This window comes from Nansenia antarctica (genome assembly GCF_963989245.1).
Source record: "Nansenia antarctica genome assembly, chromosome: 6".
Lineage (NCBI taxonomy): Eukaryota > Metazoa > Chordata > Actinopteri > Argentiniformes > Microstomatidae > Nansenia > Nansenia antarctica.
Window position 1 is genome coordinate 3,929,138 of NC_137676.1, and position 15,220 is coordinate 3,944,357.

The window sequence follows — 15,220 nt, forward strand, 5'->3', positions numbered from 1 at the left end:
GTGTAACCAAACGCATGATATTGGACCCATATGCTAATGCTAAAAGACTCCAGCAGTGTGTAACTTGCTGTTGAGGTGCAGACAGACTGTAAGGACTTAAAAGTGGACTGACTGGATGGGAAAATAAGCCTATAAATAACCTTTGCCTTTTCTGACGCCTTGGTTTCCGAGCGCTGGCCTGCTTCCCATTGGGCATGAAGGTAGGCGTGTACAGACATTCTTCTTTGCTAGTTGTCCATCGTGTTGTCAATCATTGCATGTTCAGACCCTTACCACAGAATCAGTTATTACATATGCCAACGTAATGTTGCAAAATATCCGGCCATGTAAACTCTGTGTAATATTGCATTTTTAAAAAAACAGTAATTGCCGCAGATTGATAATATCAATCTCCCAGAATTTGAGAAAGTGCATTTCAGATGTGGCCTATGTACGTGAAGTGAATATAAGTGAGAATTAATTTGTATCCGTTCTATCCGTTCTATTTCTGTTTTCTGGTGCGCGATAAGATCCTATGAGCTTTGATTGGCTGGCAGACCTGTCAATAACATCGTCCTTACCGCCCACATCCGCCCCCTATGTTACTTCTTGAAGCTGTAAGTGCACTACTCTGGTTGTTTAGTTCGTACAGAAATACTTTTTGGACTTTCGCAACGCAGGTATGTCAATTGTATAATTTCGTTCACTTGTTTACATTATATAAACTGTCTTGTAGATAGTTAATCTGCTCTCCCAGTCGAGTTTTCGACAGTCGACAGTTCGCGCGGCTGTCACACTTTCCAGACAAGAGCAGAGGTGGTGTTCCAGGCCGTCTACATTGCACTGGTCACACTATCCGCAAATTCCCGAGAAAACGCATTGGCAGCACCATTGGATATGATTTACTTCTATGTAGGCGTCCTGGAACGCAACCGCCGTATCGCCAGATTACTGCCAGTTTTTACAGTAGATGTCTAATGGGAACAGGCTGTCAATATGGGTAGTAGACTAGTAGTCCTGTTGTACACATGTGCTGTTGTTGAGTTATTGCAATATAATAGCCTTACAAGTCAGCAACTACTAACAATTAATAGAATCTGATTATGACGTTATTTTACTCCTCTCCAGTAAGGTTATCTTCCTGTTTGAACCACAGATGTTCTTGTAGAAGCTGTAGTTTGTGTCCTTATCCATCCATCTATGCATTGCTGCTTTTGTGTCCAGGTGTCTTGTGATGTTTTTGCATGGAGACTGGAATGCAGCACCAGGCCAGAGGAAACATGACTGTTGAGTAGCGCTGCGCAGGTGATGAGTAACTGCTCAGCATGAACAGTGAGGAAGAGTTCTACGACGCAGAGACAGGTGAGGCATTAGCAGGTGAGCAGGGCTCCCACGGGTCCTTGAAATCCTTGAAAGTTTGTGAATTTGAGAAAAGAAATTCAAATGCCTTAAAAGCTTTTGAAAATAGACGTGGGTCATTGAAAGTGCTTGAATTCCCCCCCCCCCCCCCCCCCTCTCTCTCTCTCTCTCTCTCTCTCTCTCTCTCTCTCTATATATATATATATTTAAAAATGTTTTACTTAGCTCGTCAACTAGTAAATAAGTCTCTCTATTGCTTAACTTTACACATATTTCACAATGTATTGTTTTGCTGTGCTGTGGTAGAGAAGGCAAGAGACCATCTAGTGTTCAAGCCTCTACATTCAAGCCTCTCTTTTTAATTGTTGTCTGTGAGCGGATAGTTCATATTATACATTCTCATCTAGATCTGTCTCAAACTATGCCGGGTTGGGTCCTTGAATTTGAGGGACGTGAGTCTTGAAAGTCCTTGAAAAGTGCTTGAATGTGAGGTTTCAAAAGGTGTGGGAACCCTGGGTGAGGTATTCTTCAGCCAGGCTGCTTTGAAAACAATGTAACTATGAAGGGCTGAACCTCGGGTTGCAAAACTCCTGTAAGTTTGGGAAACCTTCAGGTAATTTCCATGGACATTTTTGGAAATGATCAGAATGTTTCCTGAACTTACAGGAATTTATTTTGCAACCCTTCGCTATGCCTACCTGGAATGTTACCAGAGAATGTTGTTGTTCGAAAGTAACCACCTCTGTTGTTGACAAAAAGCGAACACGACTGGGGGGTATTCCATCAACGTTGCTTAAGGAAAATCCAGGCTTATTCTGACAAGTGGAAAAAGAAGCCTGGATTTTCCTTTAGCAACATTGATGGAATACCCCCCTGCTCTTTATGTTAACGGTTGCCGTTTAACCTTTAACCCCCCCCCCCCTACTCTCCATCTCAGGTTTGGAATCGGACGATGACTCCTGCGTCAACTTTAGAGATGCTCTAGTGTTTAACAAGAAGCAAATCAGCAAGTCAAGCAATGGCAGCAAGGCGCTGGAGAACGGAGTCTGGGAGCGCAGGTGAGGATGCAAGGGAGGGAAATGTCTCTCACAGGTAGGGGTGCAAAGTTCCCGAATTTTGCAACCCTACTCACAGGGCACGGCACCTGTCTGGGCACCTCTGCAACGGGTGTTTCTGCAACATTTGAGAGGGTGAAATTGTGTGAAATGATGTAAGAAAAATCTCATTTATTTTATTTTGTGAATTTTGCAAGATAAACATTTTGAAATGTGTAGCCTGGGGCGGTCTACAGTGCACACGACCTCTCAATGACATTTCCATCGTCTGTCTGTCTGTCTGTCTGTCTCTGTCTGTCTGTCTGTCTCTGTCTGTCTGTCTCTGTCTGTCTGTCTCTCTCTGTCTCTCTGTCTGTCTGTCTCTGTCTCTCTGTCTGTCTCTCTCTGTCTGTCTGTCTCTCTGTCTGTCTCTCTCTCTCTCTCTGTCTCTCTGTCTCTCTGTCTGTCCCTCTGTCTCTCTGTCTCTCTGTCTCTCTCTCTCTCTCTCTCTCTCTCTCTCTCTCTCTCTCTCTCTCTCTCTCTCTCTCTCTGTTACAGGAAGTCCCTGCCTGCTCCCATGTTCTCCAGGAATGACTACAGTGTCTGGGGCATACTGAAGAAATGCATCGGCATGGTGAGGCATGGACTCAACACACTGATACCTAAAACACTTTATGCATCACATGTTATGTATACTACAGGTCTTCTGACGCTGGTTTTCTGTACAAAAGAAGAGATTTGGTGAGGCTGCATTCTCATTTTATGCACCCAAATTGTGGAATGCACTGCCAGTTTACATTAGGGATGCAACCTCAGCAAATGTGTTCAAGTCAAGACTAAAAACCCATCTTTTTAATATTGCCTTTAAATGGCTAAATAATAAAATAATGATTATATAATGACTGGAGCACTTTGAGCTGCAACGTTTGCAGGAAAAGCCCTATACAAATAGAAAGTTATTATTATTATTATTATTATTACAAGTTATAATCTGGTGGTAAAATGGTGTTACTCTTTTGTGTGTGTGTGTGTGTGTGTGTGTGTGTGTGTGTGTGTGTGTGTGTGTGTGTGTGTATGTGTGTGTGTTCTGAATCCTCGCTGTGGTGTCACAGGAGCTGTCCAAGATAACGATGCCCATCGAGGTGAACGAGCCTCTGAGCTTCCTGCAGCGGCTGACAGAGTACATGGAGGACACGCAGCTCATCCACCAAGCCTGCAGCCTGCCTGACTCCATCGACCGCATGCAGGTAAACGTGACAGCTGCTGGTGAGAAGTGCAACCAGTAGCCAAAGTCATTTTTCTGTTTTTTTACATAGCCTGAAACTACAGATTGTAAACTTTCAAATGATGTGTCATACATTGAAATCGGAAAAAAAGTGACTCTAAACGCAGCCACAGCTACGAACGCCGCTAACAGCTAGCGGCTAACAGTGGTACATCGCTACGAACGTCTGACTGCTTTATTATAACATCACAACATGCTGAGAGAACATCGACATGCTAAAAACACATAACTACACATAATTAGATCACACATCCTTGCTTTTGAACACATCCTAAAACGAAAGTATGTTCAATTGAACCTATTTTTGGGGTAGTGGTGGTCTGGTCTAGTGGATAGTGAGTTGGACTGGTGATCAGTTTCAGAGTTCAAAGTTCAGAGTTCAAATCCCGCCTGAAACACCATCACTAGTGTGCCCTTGAGTAAGGCACTCAGTTACTCCAGGGGGAATGTTCCTGTAATCTGTAATCTGTAAGCGTCTACTGAATGGCAAATTCTGCTAAATGGCAAATTTCTCATTTATTAAGGGAAAACACACTGAGGCCAAGGCTTCTTTTGCAGGTGTTTGCACCCTGTCCACGTATAATCTAATCTACACAGCCTATCTAATAAACACGTCATACAAAATCACAATGTATACCAGGAGAAACAATCACATCCTTCACCAAAGAGGTCCTCAGTCAACATCCTAATTGCCAAGCCTCTACAATTACAAAACAATAGATCATTAGTTTGTCACGTCCCCGAGTGATCTCCAGGGGATGAGGGGAGGAACAACAACACCAACCAGGGGACAAAGACGCCGAGGCGGGAGACGGGAGAGTATAAATAAACCAAGAATTTATTGGCGACTTAAAAATAAACAGGTTTCCAAGAAACCCGCTAACTGAAAACTACTCTCAGAAAAGAAGGAAGCAAGAAAACAGATTCAACAAGGTACTAATTAAATTAGGGTAAGGCTAAACATAACATTAGGAACTGCACTGTGTCTAAACGGGAATCACAGTTACTGACACCGGTACATTCTACGATAGTAGTTTTAGCTGACGGTCCAACCAAAACACAACTATATAAGTTGCCGACTGGCCCACTGGCCCCATCTGAGAGTTCCTCCTGGTCTATAGTCCACCCCTTGATGAGCAGGTGAGTACAGGTGTGCTCACTTATGCAGTCACCATGGCGATAGGAAGTGGGGAGGGGGGGGTCGATAACCTGGGGAGAGACACAGGGGACAACAAACACACACACAACCACACTACGGCCGTAACACACACACACGCATACACACACACACACACACAACCACACTACGGCCGTAGCACACACGCACACACACACACACACACACACACACACACACACAACCACACTACGGCCGTAGCACACACGCACACACACACACACACACACACACACACACACAACCACACTACGGCCGTAACACACACGCACACACACACACACACACACACACACACACACAACCACACTACGGCCGTAACACACACACACACACACAACCACACTACGGCCGTAACACACACACACACACACAACCACACTACGGCCGTAACACACACGCACACACACACACACACACACACAACCACACTACAGCAGCCGTAATACAGTTAAATACAGAAATCAATATGTTATAAAACCACAATATAGGAACAATCCCATCCTTCACCAAAGAGTCAAACCAAATATGTCAAATATGCACAAATAGGGTTAGGGTTGGGGTTAGTCAAACCAAATATGTCAAATATGCACAAATACCACCTATGCATAAATCTGATAATTTTTTCTGTGATTTGGTAAACAACCCTAGGGTACACAAGGTTGCAGAGAAATAGGAAATGTTAGAATAGGTATAGCATAGCATAGAGTACAGCACAGTGTTTTATCTGTACAGTATAGTATAGTGGATAGTGTACATAGCCTTTATTTATGTAAACCAGCTCCTTTCCCTTCTTGTTTTTTTTCTTGGTTTTTCTTTCCTAGCACCAGGGGAGCCCCCCCTCCCAAATTTCGTTGTTTGGTACTATATCAATGACAATAAAGACCATTCATTCATTCTTTCATTCATTCATATACTTGGTTTTAACAGCATTAAGTACCAATTTCAACACAACACATTTTCTATAGGACAGTGAACGCAGACTGTAGCCTAGAAAGAGCCTGGTCAACCATGGGGGCAGGAGCATACACGCAGTGTCATCAGCATACAAATGTAGGGCAGGCTTTCCCTGGGAAGGACGAGTTGTAGTAGTTAGTCAGTCTCCTTAAGGTCGAGCTTCCTGTGGTGTGCTGACACGCATGCAGACATGTCGGCGAGACACGCAGAGACACGTGTTGCCGCATGTAGGTCAGAGGGGAGGGAAGACAGGAAGAGTTGAGTGTCATCTGCGTAGCTGTGGTAGGAGAACCCGTGTGAGGAGATTCCCGAGCCAAGAGACTTGGTGTAGAGGGAGAACAGTAGGGGCCCTAGGACAGAGCCCTGGGGGAACCCAGTGGTGAGGGCTTGTGGAGAGGACAGCGATCCTCTCCAAATCACCTGGTAGGAGAGATCAGTCAGGTAGGAAGCAAACCAGGAGAGTGCAGAGCCAGAGATGCCCAGTTTCCGAGACGGTGGAGAGAAGGATCCGGTGGTTTACTGTGTCCAAGGCAGCAGACAGTCCAGGAGAATGAGAACAGAGGAGAGGGAGGAAGCTTGAGCAGAATGAGAGAGAGCCTCTGTGACAGCAAGGAGAGCAGTCTCAGTAGAGTGCCCAGCCTTAGGAGGTTGGAGGTTGTTCTGAAGGAGATAGTGCTACAGACTGTGCTATGACCAGGTGTAAAGGCAGAGGTGAGCAGACGGTGGGCCCTCCTATCACAAGACAGCGTCCAAAACACACACTTAGGACTGAACATTCATATAGGTCTGGGACAGCGGAGGACAGCAGAACAGATGCAGTAAAAATAGCCACACCTCCCCCCACACTCCCCCTTCTCTGGCTGTCCTATATATACCTATGGGATAGCCATTTAAGGACACTTCATTCTATTCTAATTCTGTTATTTGTTGTTGTGTGTGGTGGATGGTTCTTCTTTGTTCTGTGTTTTGTTTTGTGATGCTCACCAAAAACTGAGGCTGTTGTGAGCATTGCTGACTTTTATTTATTTATTTAGTTTGTTAGTTTGTTATTTGTTGTTATTTATGTTAATGCTTTTTTTTGTCCTTTGTTATATGTTTTGTGATGTTATGTATGTCGATGTTATTCTTCTTTGTTTTTGATTTTGACAAATGTAGCCATGTTTCAGAGACCATAAGAATGTCTGGGTTTCCCTACTGAGTCCATGTGTTGATGAAGTCTATTTTATTTATCAGGTTTCTGGCATTTAAATGTAGCCTAAGCCCATTTCTTATTTTAAAATCGTCTAGTGTTTGTGAGGGTTTATAAGGGTAGCCTGAGACGTATGCCAATCTGCTAGTCTGTGCTGAAGCAGGTTTTATTGGCAGTCTCAGGTCAGGGTCAGGGTCAGGGTTGGGTCTATCATCCCTCACCACTCTATCACCTTCTCCATGTGGTCAGGTACTCACCACTCTATCACCTTCTCCATGTGGTCAGGTACTCACCACTCTATCACCTTCTCCATGTGGTCAGGTACTCTCAGGATCTCTGCTCCTCTACTGTCTGGAGGCACTCTGTCACACCTAAACAATGGCGGTCTCTCCCAGAGTGTGAAGAATCAATACAAAATAGTAAATGAAAAGAGTCTTTTTAAATTTCTGCTATTAATCTCTTCTTTCTCTCTATCTCTCTCTCTCTCTCTTTCCTCTCTCTCTCTCTCTCTCTCTCTCTCTCTCTCTCTCTCGCTCTCTCTCTCTCTCTCTCTCTCTCTCTCTTTCCATCCTGTCCCTCTCTCTCTCCCTCTCTCTCTTTCCATCCTGTCCCCCCCTCTCTCTCTCTCTCTCTCTCAGGTGGTAGCTGCGTTTGCCGTTTCTTCTGTGTCGTCTCAATGGGACAGAACGGGAAAGCCGTTTAACCCTTTACTGGGCGAGACGTATGAGCTCACAAGGTACTGTACATTAGAGTGTAATCCGACCTCAATGCTTTGGATGTTTTTTTATGCAATCCAATCTAATCTGATCATCTACTACAGTATGAGTTAGACAAAGGCTGCGCTCGTAAAATTCGCTCTGACAGCGCCGGAGCGCTCAAACTCATTTGATTGGACAAGAGGCGCATTCCATGAGTGCTGCTGATCAGATTTCCGGAGCGGAATTTCCGAACGCAGCCGCAGTGACGATGCATACTTTGGCTGCTTTTCTTCCCGTCTCAGGGAGGACGAGGGCTACAGGTTGGTCCTGGAGCAGGTGAGCCACCACCCGCCCGTCAGCGCCTTCCACGCCCAGTCCCTGAAGCAGGGGTTTGAGTTCCACGGCTCCATCTGCCCCAAACTCAAGTTCTGGGGCAAGAGCGCAGAGGCGGAGCCTAAAGGCACCATGACCCTGGAGCTGCTCAAGTACGTGTGTACGTGTGTGTGTGTGTGTGTGGTGTGTGGTGTGTGGTGTGTGGTGTGGGTGGTGGGTGTGGTGTGTGTGTGTGTGTGTGTGTGTGTGTGTGTGTGTGTGTGTGTGTGGGTGCGAGACATCTGCATGTTAAGAGTGCTCTCTCACACCAACAGCTGTCATTGATATTTCAGAGAGAAAATTAAGAAGAAATAGATTATGATAGCTGATAGTGTGTGTGTGTGTGTGTGTGTGTGTGTGTGTGTGTGTGTGTGTGTGTGTAGATGATAGTGTGTAGCTGATGATAGATGATAGCGTGTGCGTGTGTATGATAGTGTGTTGATGATAGCTGATAGCGTGTTGGTGATAGTGTGTGTGTGTGTGTGTGTGTGTGTGTGTGTGTGAAGCTGATAGTGTGTTGTAGTGTGTAGCTGATGATAGATGATAGTGTGTTGATGATAGATGATAGCTGATAGCGTGTTGATGACAGTGTGTCGTGTCGTGTTGTGTTGCAGACATAAAGAGGTGTATACCTGGACTAACCCCATGTGCTGCGTTCATAACATCATCCTGGGAAAACTCTGGATTGAGCAATATGGAACTGTGGAGATAGTCAACCACAGGTACGATGCATAGAAATGCTTATACCGTACAGCAACACTTAATAAGTGTAATATATGATGATGATAATAATAATAATATGCTCCTTCCTTCTCCTCCTCCTTGGGCAGCACTGGGGATAAGTGTGTGTTGAACTTCAAGCCGTGTGGCATGTTTGATAAGGAGCTGCACAGGGTGGAGGGGCACATCCAAGACAAGCGGTGAGAGAAGGCTGTGCCAAAGCGTGTGTTATTGCACAGTTATTTATTTCTACATTTACATTTATATTTCTACCAGACGCTTTTACCCAAAGCGACTTAACAATTTGAGATGACAGGGACAGTCTCCCTGGAGTGACTTAGGGCTAAGTGTCTTACTCAAGGGCACACTAGTGGTGGTGGTGTTCCTAGGTGGGATTTGAACTCATGACCCACGAGGCCACCCACTAGGCTATGAATATTGAGTGAGATTTAAATTCACTTGTTTTTGTTTTGTGTTGTTAGGTTGTATACCTGTACTTACTACAATGTTTTTATGATATTTTTTATAATTTTATTTGCATTTGTTATGTCTTTGGACCCCAGGAAGAGTACTCTCACCTTGGTGTAGACTAATGGGGATCCACAATAAACAATAAACTAGGCCACCACTACCCCATACTCATCCTGTCCACTAGGCCACCACTACCCCATACTCATTCTATCACCACCAGTCGTCATTAATGGTATAATGGTAAATGGACTGCACTTACTGTAGCGCCTTTTCTGCTGCTCCAAAGCGCTTTACAACGGCCTCTCATTCACCCGTTCACACACACATTCACACACCAATGGCGGCAAGCTGCCATGCAAGGTGCTGGCCCGCTCACTGGGAGCAATTTTGGGGTTCAGTGTCTTGCCCAAGAACACTTCGACATGTGGCCAGCCGGGGCTCGAAAACCGCCGATCTGCCGACCTTGTGATCATTAGTGATCAATAGTAACTTGGGCAGTTCCCTTGTTGAGCCTAAAGGTTGATCTCTGGTTGTGTTTTGGAGCAGGAAGAAGAAGCGGCGTGTGATCTACGGGAAGTGGACAGAGTGTATGTACGGGGTGGACCCCAAGGTGTACGAGGCCAACAGGAAGGCAGACAAGAAGGCCGGAGGAAAACAGAAGCAGGTGTGTGACGTTTCTCTATTGGCCAGCGCCATCTATCTGTTGATGAAGACCACTTACCTGGTGCCCAGATCACCTGGGTCTTCAGCGAGCTAGTGACTTGTGATCTGGAAAGGAGAGGGAGGGGGACTAGGGGACTGGGACTTGGTTATAATAATAATCATCATCATCATCATCATAATAATCTTCATAATAAGCGGACTAAATGGACTGACTTTGTTTTCTCAAACGGTGTCTCTCTCTTTCATGTTCACACGCTGTGGCATTAGGGGAAGCTGAGGTAAAGGTGTATTGTTATAATATAAGCAGCCATAGCATGCTACTGCAGTTCTCTAGTCACGTCCGTTGTGTAGTGTGTGTCACATGGTTAGATTGGTGTCCATAATGTCTTGCGTTGTTGTTGTAACATTGTTGTGTTGAATATGTAGTGGCTTGAGTTAGTGTGAGTACAATTGGTGTATATGGATTGGTAATTAATCATTTGTGTGTGTGTGTGCGTGTGTGCGTGTGTGCGTGTGTGTGTGTGTGTGTGTGTGTCTGTGTCTGTGTGTGTGTGTGTGTGTGTGTGTGTGTGTGCGTCTGCGTGCGTGTGTGTGTGCGTCTGCGTGCGTGTGTGTTTTGTGTGTGTCTGTGTGTCTGTGTGTGTGTGTGTGTTCTGCGTGCGTGTGTGTTTTGTGTGTGTGTGTGTGTGTGTGTGTGTGTGTGTGTGTGTGTGTGTGTAGGAGCAGAGTGCTGGAGGAGAGGAGGCAGATGACATGCCGGAGGTCCAGGAGACCGTGACGGTGATACCAGGAAGTGCCCTGCTGTGGAGAATCACCCCCCGGCCCGCCCACTCAGCAGAGGTAGAGCACTACTCTTCATCCTGCCCTTTATCCACGGGTCCAGAGCGGTTGGAGTCAGGGCCGGCCGCTGGCAGAAACAGTCTATGTGGTTGTTTAGGGCCTACACTTTTCCTGTCATTTTTTGCCGTTGACTAAAACACCCATCAATCCAAAACACTGCTAACTGCTAAAAACTCACCAACCGCTTCACCGTTCAACTCCAAATGGACATCAATGCAAGATTTACAGGAATGCCAGAGTTACACACGAGGATCTCACATTAGGATTCCACCTGCTGTGCTTTGTGTCTTTGTTTCTAACTGTCTCTCTCTTCCATGTACCTCAGTAACCAGCCTCCTCGCTGCTGTCTCTCTTAGGGCTTACACACCGGCAGTTCCGAACGCCGGTTCGCGTTCGCGTTCGGAAACCTCCGAACGTTGGCGCTGTCTGGCGAACGAGCCCGCGTTCATACCAGTGTATCGTTCGCCAGACAGCGCCAACGTTCGGAGGTTTCCGAACGCGAACCGGCGTTCGGAACTGCCGGTGTGTAAGCCCTATCTGTGGTACAGATGTATAACTATGACCCCTGACCCCTGACCTGTCTCTCTGTGGTACAGATGTATAACTTCACCAGCTTTGCCATGACCCTGAATGAGCTGGAGCCCGGCATGGAGAGGTCACTGGCGTCCACGGACTGCCGTCTGCGCCCCGACGTCAGAGCCATGGAGAAGGGAGACATGGGTAATGTAGTCTACTTTTTTTGTTTGTTTTGTTTTTAGGGCATTTCTGCTTTATTTGGATAGAGACAGTAGAGATTGACAGAAAGGATGGGTGGGTGGGGGGGGGGAGGGATTACATGCAGGATAGGTCGATGGCTGCAATCGAACCATGGACCCTGCGATTACGTGGTATGCGCCTTAGGTCTTTGTTATAGACACATACACACACACAAAACTACAACCTACTAATAAATGTTTTCTCTGTTATAGACACGGCAAGTTTTGAGAAGGACAGACTAGAGGAGAAACAGAGAGCCGCACGCAAGGAACGCTCCAAGGACGAGAAGGAGTGGTCACCCAGGTGTGTGTCTGTGTCTGTGTCTGTGTCTGTCTGTGTGTCTGTGTCTGTCTGTGTCTGTCTGTGTGTCTGTCTGTGTGTCTGTCTGTGTGTCTGTCTGTCTGTCTGTGTGTCTGTGTGTCTGTCTGTCTGTCTGTGTGTCTGTGTCTGTCTGTGTCTGTCTGTGTACTGTACCCTATATCCTATTGTTATGTTATGTAACAAAGTTCCCTCTACATTCTCTGTTCTGTCTCTTCTTTCCTGCAGGTGGTTCCGGTCGGGAACAAACCCCAGCACAGGCGCCCAGGACTGGCTCTTCACAGGCAAATACTTTGACAGGAATTACACCGACTGTCCCAACATCTTCTGATGGAGTCGGAAAGGAAGAGAGGAAGAGAGGAATTAAAGGGATCTCCACGTCCTCTTATTGTATTAGATTGATGTGACTTCCTATCTACTGCCAGCAGTTAGTTGTTGTAAGACCACGGGGAGGCTGGTAGAGGTGGAAATTTGGAGGAAGGGAATAAGGGAACGGTATCAAAACACATTTTTAGCATTTACAACGAACCCATCCTCCGATTTCTACCTCTGCCAGCCTCCCCTGGTTGAGGCCTTGTGGTTTACGAACGTAGACGCCATCTTCTCAGTGGAACCTTTGAAATACTGGAATCAAGAAGTGAAATATGGATGAGACAGGGAAGTAACAAAAGTAATTTATTACCGTTTTATAAAAGGGAGAGGTTGGTTAAAGGAGGGGGAGCAGTGTTAAGGAATATTTCAAATTTTTACTTCCATTTTTCTTTTACTCCTCATGTGAAGTCTTCCTAAATGGCCAATAGACCTCGATCATGAACCTGCAGACAGTGTTGCCAGATTGGGCGTACTCATGATCACACTGGGCGTTTTTTTAGACTGTGGTTAGGCTGGAAAACAATCCCATCTGGCAACACTGCCTGCAGAGAAAAGTTCCCCATCAGGTTGTCTCACATGTTATTTATTGTACCCTCTGGGCCCCCAATTTGTTTTGTGGAATTGTGGAAATAGTGCCGAGCAGAGCGAAAACATAGCTAACAGCTCCACAGTGCCGTGATTTTTATTGTACCTCGTCTTTGACAAATGTTTTGGAGAAAAAAAACGCTATTCAACAGTCTGAAAGTGCATCGCGTATCATGCAAACGCTAGTTGTAGTGTTCAAAAACTCACATTGGGTTAAGATTCATCATGGTTATTAGATATAGTAGATGGCTGACTTTACTCACATGTTTTGCACATGCAAATTAGACCCCTTGGTTTTTAAAAACATATTCAATCATGTGACCTCTGTCGTTGTTCCTTAATGGAACACACTGCGCTGCCATTTAGAGAATACATGATCATGTTGAGCTAGATTAGAGGGAGGGGTTTGTAGGAATTCAATATCAGGAATTATTTACACTACCTTTTACATAATCCGTGTGGATATTAGGCTTTTTATCTGAGAACTAAACCATGAACAAAACTCACCCTGTAATGTTACTAGCTAAGTGTGTTTGTTTAGCTTTGTGACTAGTCGTAACGAAAGCTTCTTACAGTCTGTTACCATGTTTACTTGATTGGTAAACAAAGAAATATTGTTTGTAAATGATTGTTGACATGACAACTGTAACATAGACGCACGTGATATAAAAAGTTATACTTTATATAAACTAAAGCCATACAGCTGTGGATGGTAGTCTGTGGTACTTGCACTGTGAGGCCAGTTACATGGTAGAGCTGACGGAGCATCTGGGCATTAAGGCTAAGATATTGTCGCACGACAACGTCATTGAAACGATTCTCAATTCACACCAATTGAAAGAATTCAAAGAATTGAGAATCGAATGTTGTCGCACGCCGTGTGCATTGGCCTTTAGAGTCAGTTGGTGTGATGTCATAATACACCAGAGAGAAAAAGGGATGGAAAAATGATCACAGTTTTCCATTGGATTAGATAGGGAGTTCTATCCAATGTCCACATCTGTTTTGTTTTCTTACTAAAAGCTTTCAAGAATTCAAGAGGGTGAGTGGTTGGGCTTCAAACCCAAAGTGCTCCTAACTAAACACAAGCTTAGATCCACTGTATTATTTTTAGGGCTTTTTTTAATGTCCGCTATTATAAATCTATGTAAACAACCATTAGTTGTTTGTCTATCTTCTGTACTATCCGGTGAAAATGTGAAAATAAGCCAACACCACTTTTGGGGCTTCCCTCCTCCCTCTTTTGGTATCTTGTGTGCCAAAGCTGCTCCTGTCAGATGAAGTGATCCTTCTGCCTAGGGTTGACCTCTCAACCCTGACCTCTCAGCCCTAGACGTGCTTAGATGTGAAAAAGCAAGGTGCTTCTTGAAACACTGAGTCTGACATCACGCTACATCTGACTGTTCACTGTCCTCTTGACAAAGCATTGGCATGCATTCTGACCTGCCTAGTATATCCCCTCTTGTTCAAGCTTGTCGTTTTTATGGATAAATGTTGGACACGTGTTTTAACTTTGCCTCTCCTCTTGACAGGGTGCAAGCAAATTACTTTTGCCTCCAAGGTTTAATCAGGTTCATGTGGAAGCACGCAGGGAAATATAATTGATGGAAAACCCCAAATGCCATTTCTGATAACTGTTACCGTTGTGCCAATGTCTGCCTTTTGTTTTTAAAATGTTTACATGTTGAACTTGCACATAGGCCAACCTGCGTTCCCCTCTGGTCACTTTCAGACATGTTACTGTTACAGTAGGACTATCATGCCTCACTCTGCTGATGTACATCTGGTCATTTTCTAGAAACTAGAAATATCTAAAAAAGAATTAAAGTATGACAAAATGATTGAGAATTGTGTCGTGTGTTTATTAATAATAATAATTTTAAAAAAGTCCAAGCACCTTTTTATGGTGTCCAGTAAATGGATGCACACACACACACAGACACAAATACAAAATCTCTACCAAGCCATTTTCGTATTGCAACGGGATCAGATTGACACGGATGCTAACCAATCACAGCCATACAACGGTTGTAGTCGACCAATCACAGCAAGTGTTTTTTCGGTCAAGTTTGGTTGTCGCCCCCAGCGGCAGCAGTATCTGATCCATCCCAAAGCGAAACGTAAGTGAATGTTTATCCTTTAAATGCAATGATGGCCGGTGCTTGTTACGAAAGTACATGATTAATCCATGGCAATGTTATGTAGATAGATGTTCCTTTTGACTAACATATATATATTTACCAGGTAGCCAGCTGACTTTGCAAAAAATGAATGCAACAATCATAGTGATGGCACACACACACTGAGTCAGCAGGTGATCCCCAATGTGTAACTAGGTAGATCTACTTTTTACATTTGGATGTTGTAGACGTCAACAACGTCCACATGTAAAAGGTAGTAGGTCTTATTATCCATCAGGCCCAGCAGCTGAGACAGCTAACGGCT

The 15,220-nt window shown here is 44.9% G+C and overlaps 2 protein-coding genes across 2 annotated transcripts in view; both read left to right on the top strand.

The window, feature by feature from the left end:
* The first annotated feature begins 579 nt into the window (after window positions 1-579).
* osbpl2a (oxysterol binding protein-like 2a) lies at window positions 580-14,600 on the top strand. Its single transcript, XM_080533249.1, has 14 exons — window positions 580-659; window positions 1,204-1,341; window positions 2,276-2,396; window positions 2,931-3,006; window positions 3,485-3,619; window positions 7,619-7,716; window positions 7,981-8,163; window positions 8,665-8,772; window positions 8,881-8,970; window positions 9,788-9,905; window positions 10,625-10,744; window positions 11,341-11,464; window positions 11,713-11,803; window positions 12,047-14,600. Exons 2-14 carry the CDS (start codon window positions 1,305-1,307, stop codon window positions 12,147-12,149), a joined length of 1,404 nt encoding a protein of 467 aa, XP_080389375.1. The 5' UTR covers window positions 580-659; window positions 1,204-1,304; the 3' UTR covers window positions 12,150-14,600.
* A 261-nt stretch (window positions 14,601-14,861) lies between these two features.
* LOC308159774 (proteasomal ubiquitin receptor ADRM1-like) overlaps window positions 14,862-15,220 on the top strand; it is a 9,498-nt gene continuing 9,139 nt past the window's right edge. Inside the window, exon 1 of the mRNA XM_080533589.1 lies at window positions 14,862-14,895. The gene's annotated coding sequence lies outside the window, so the exon portion shown is untranslated. The remainder of the gene's footprint in view (window positions 14,896-15,220) is intronic.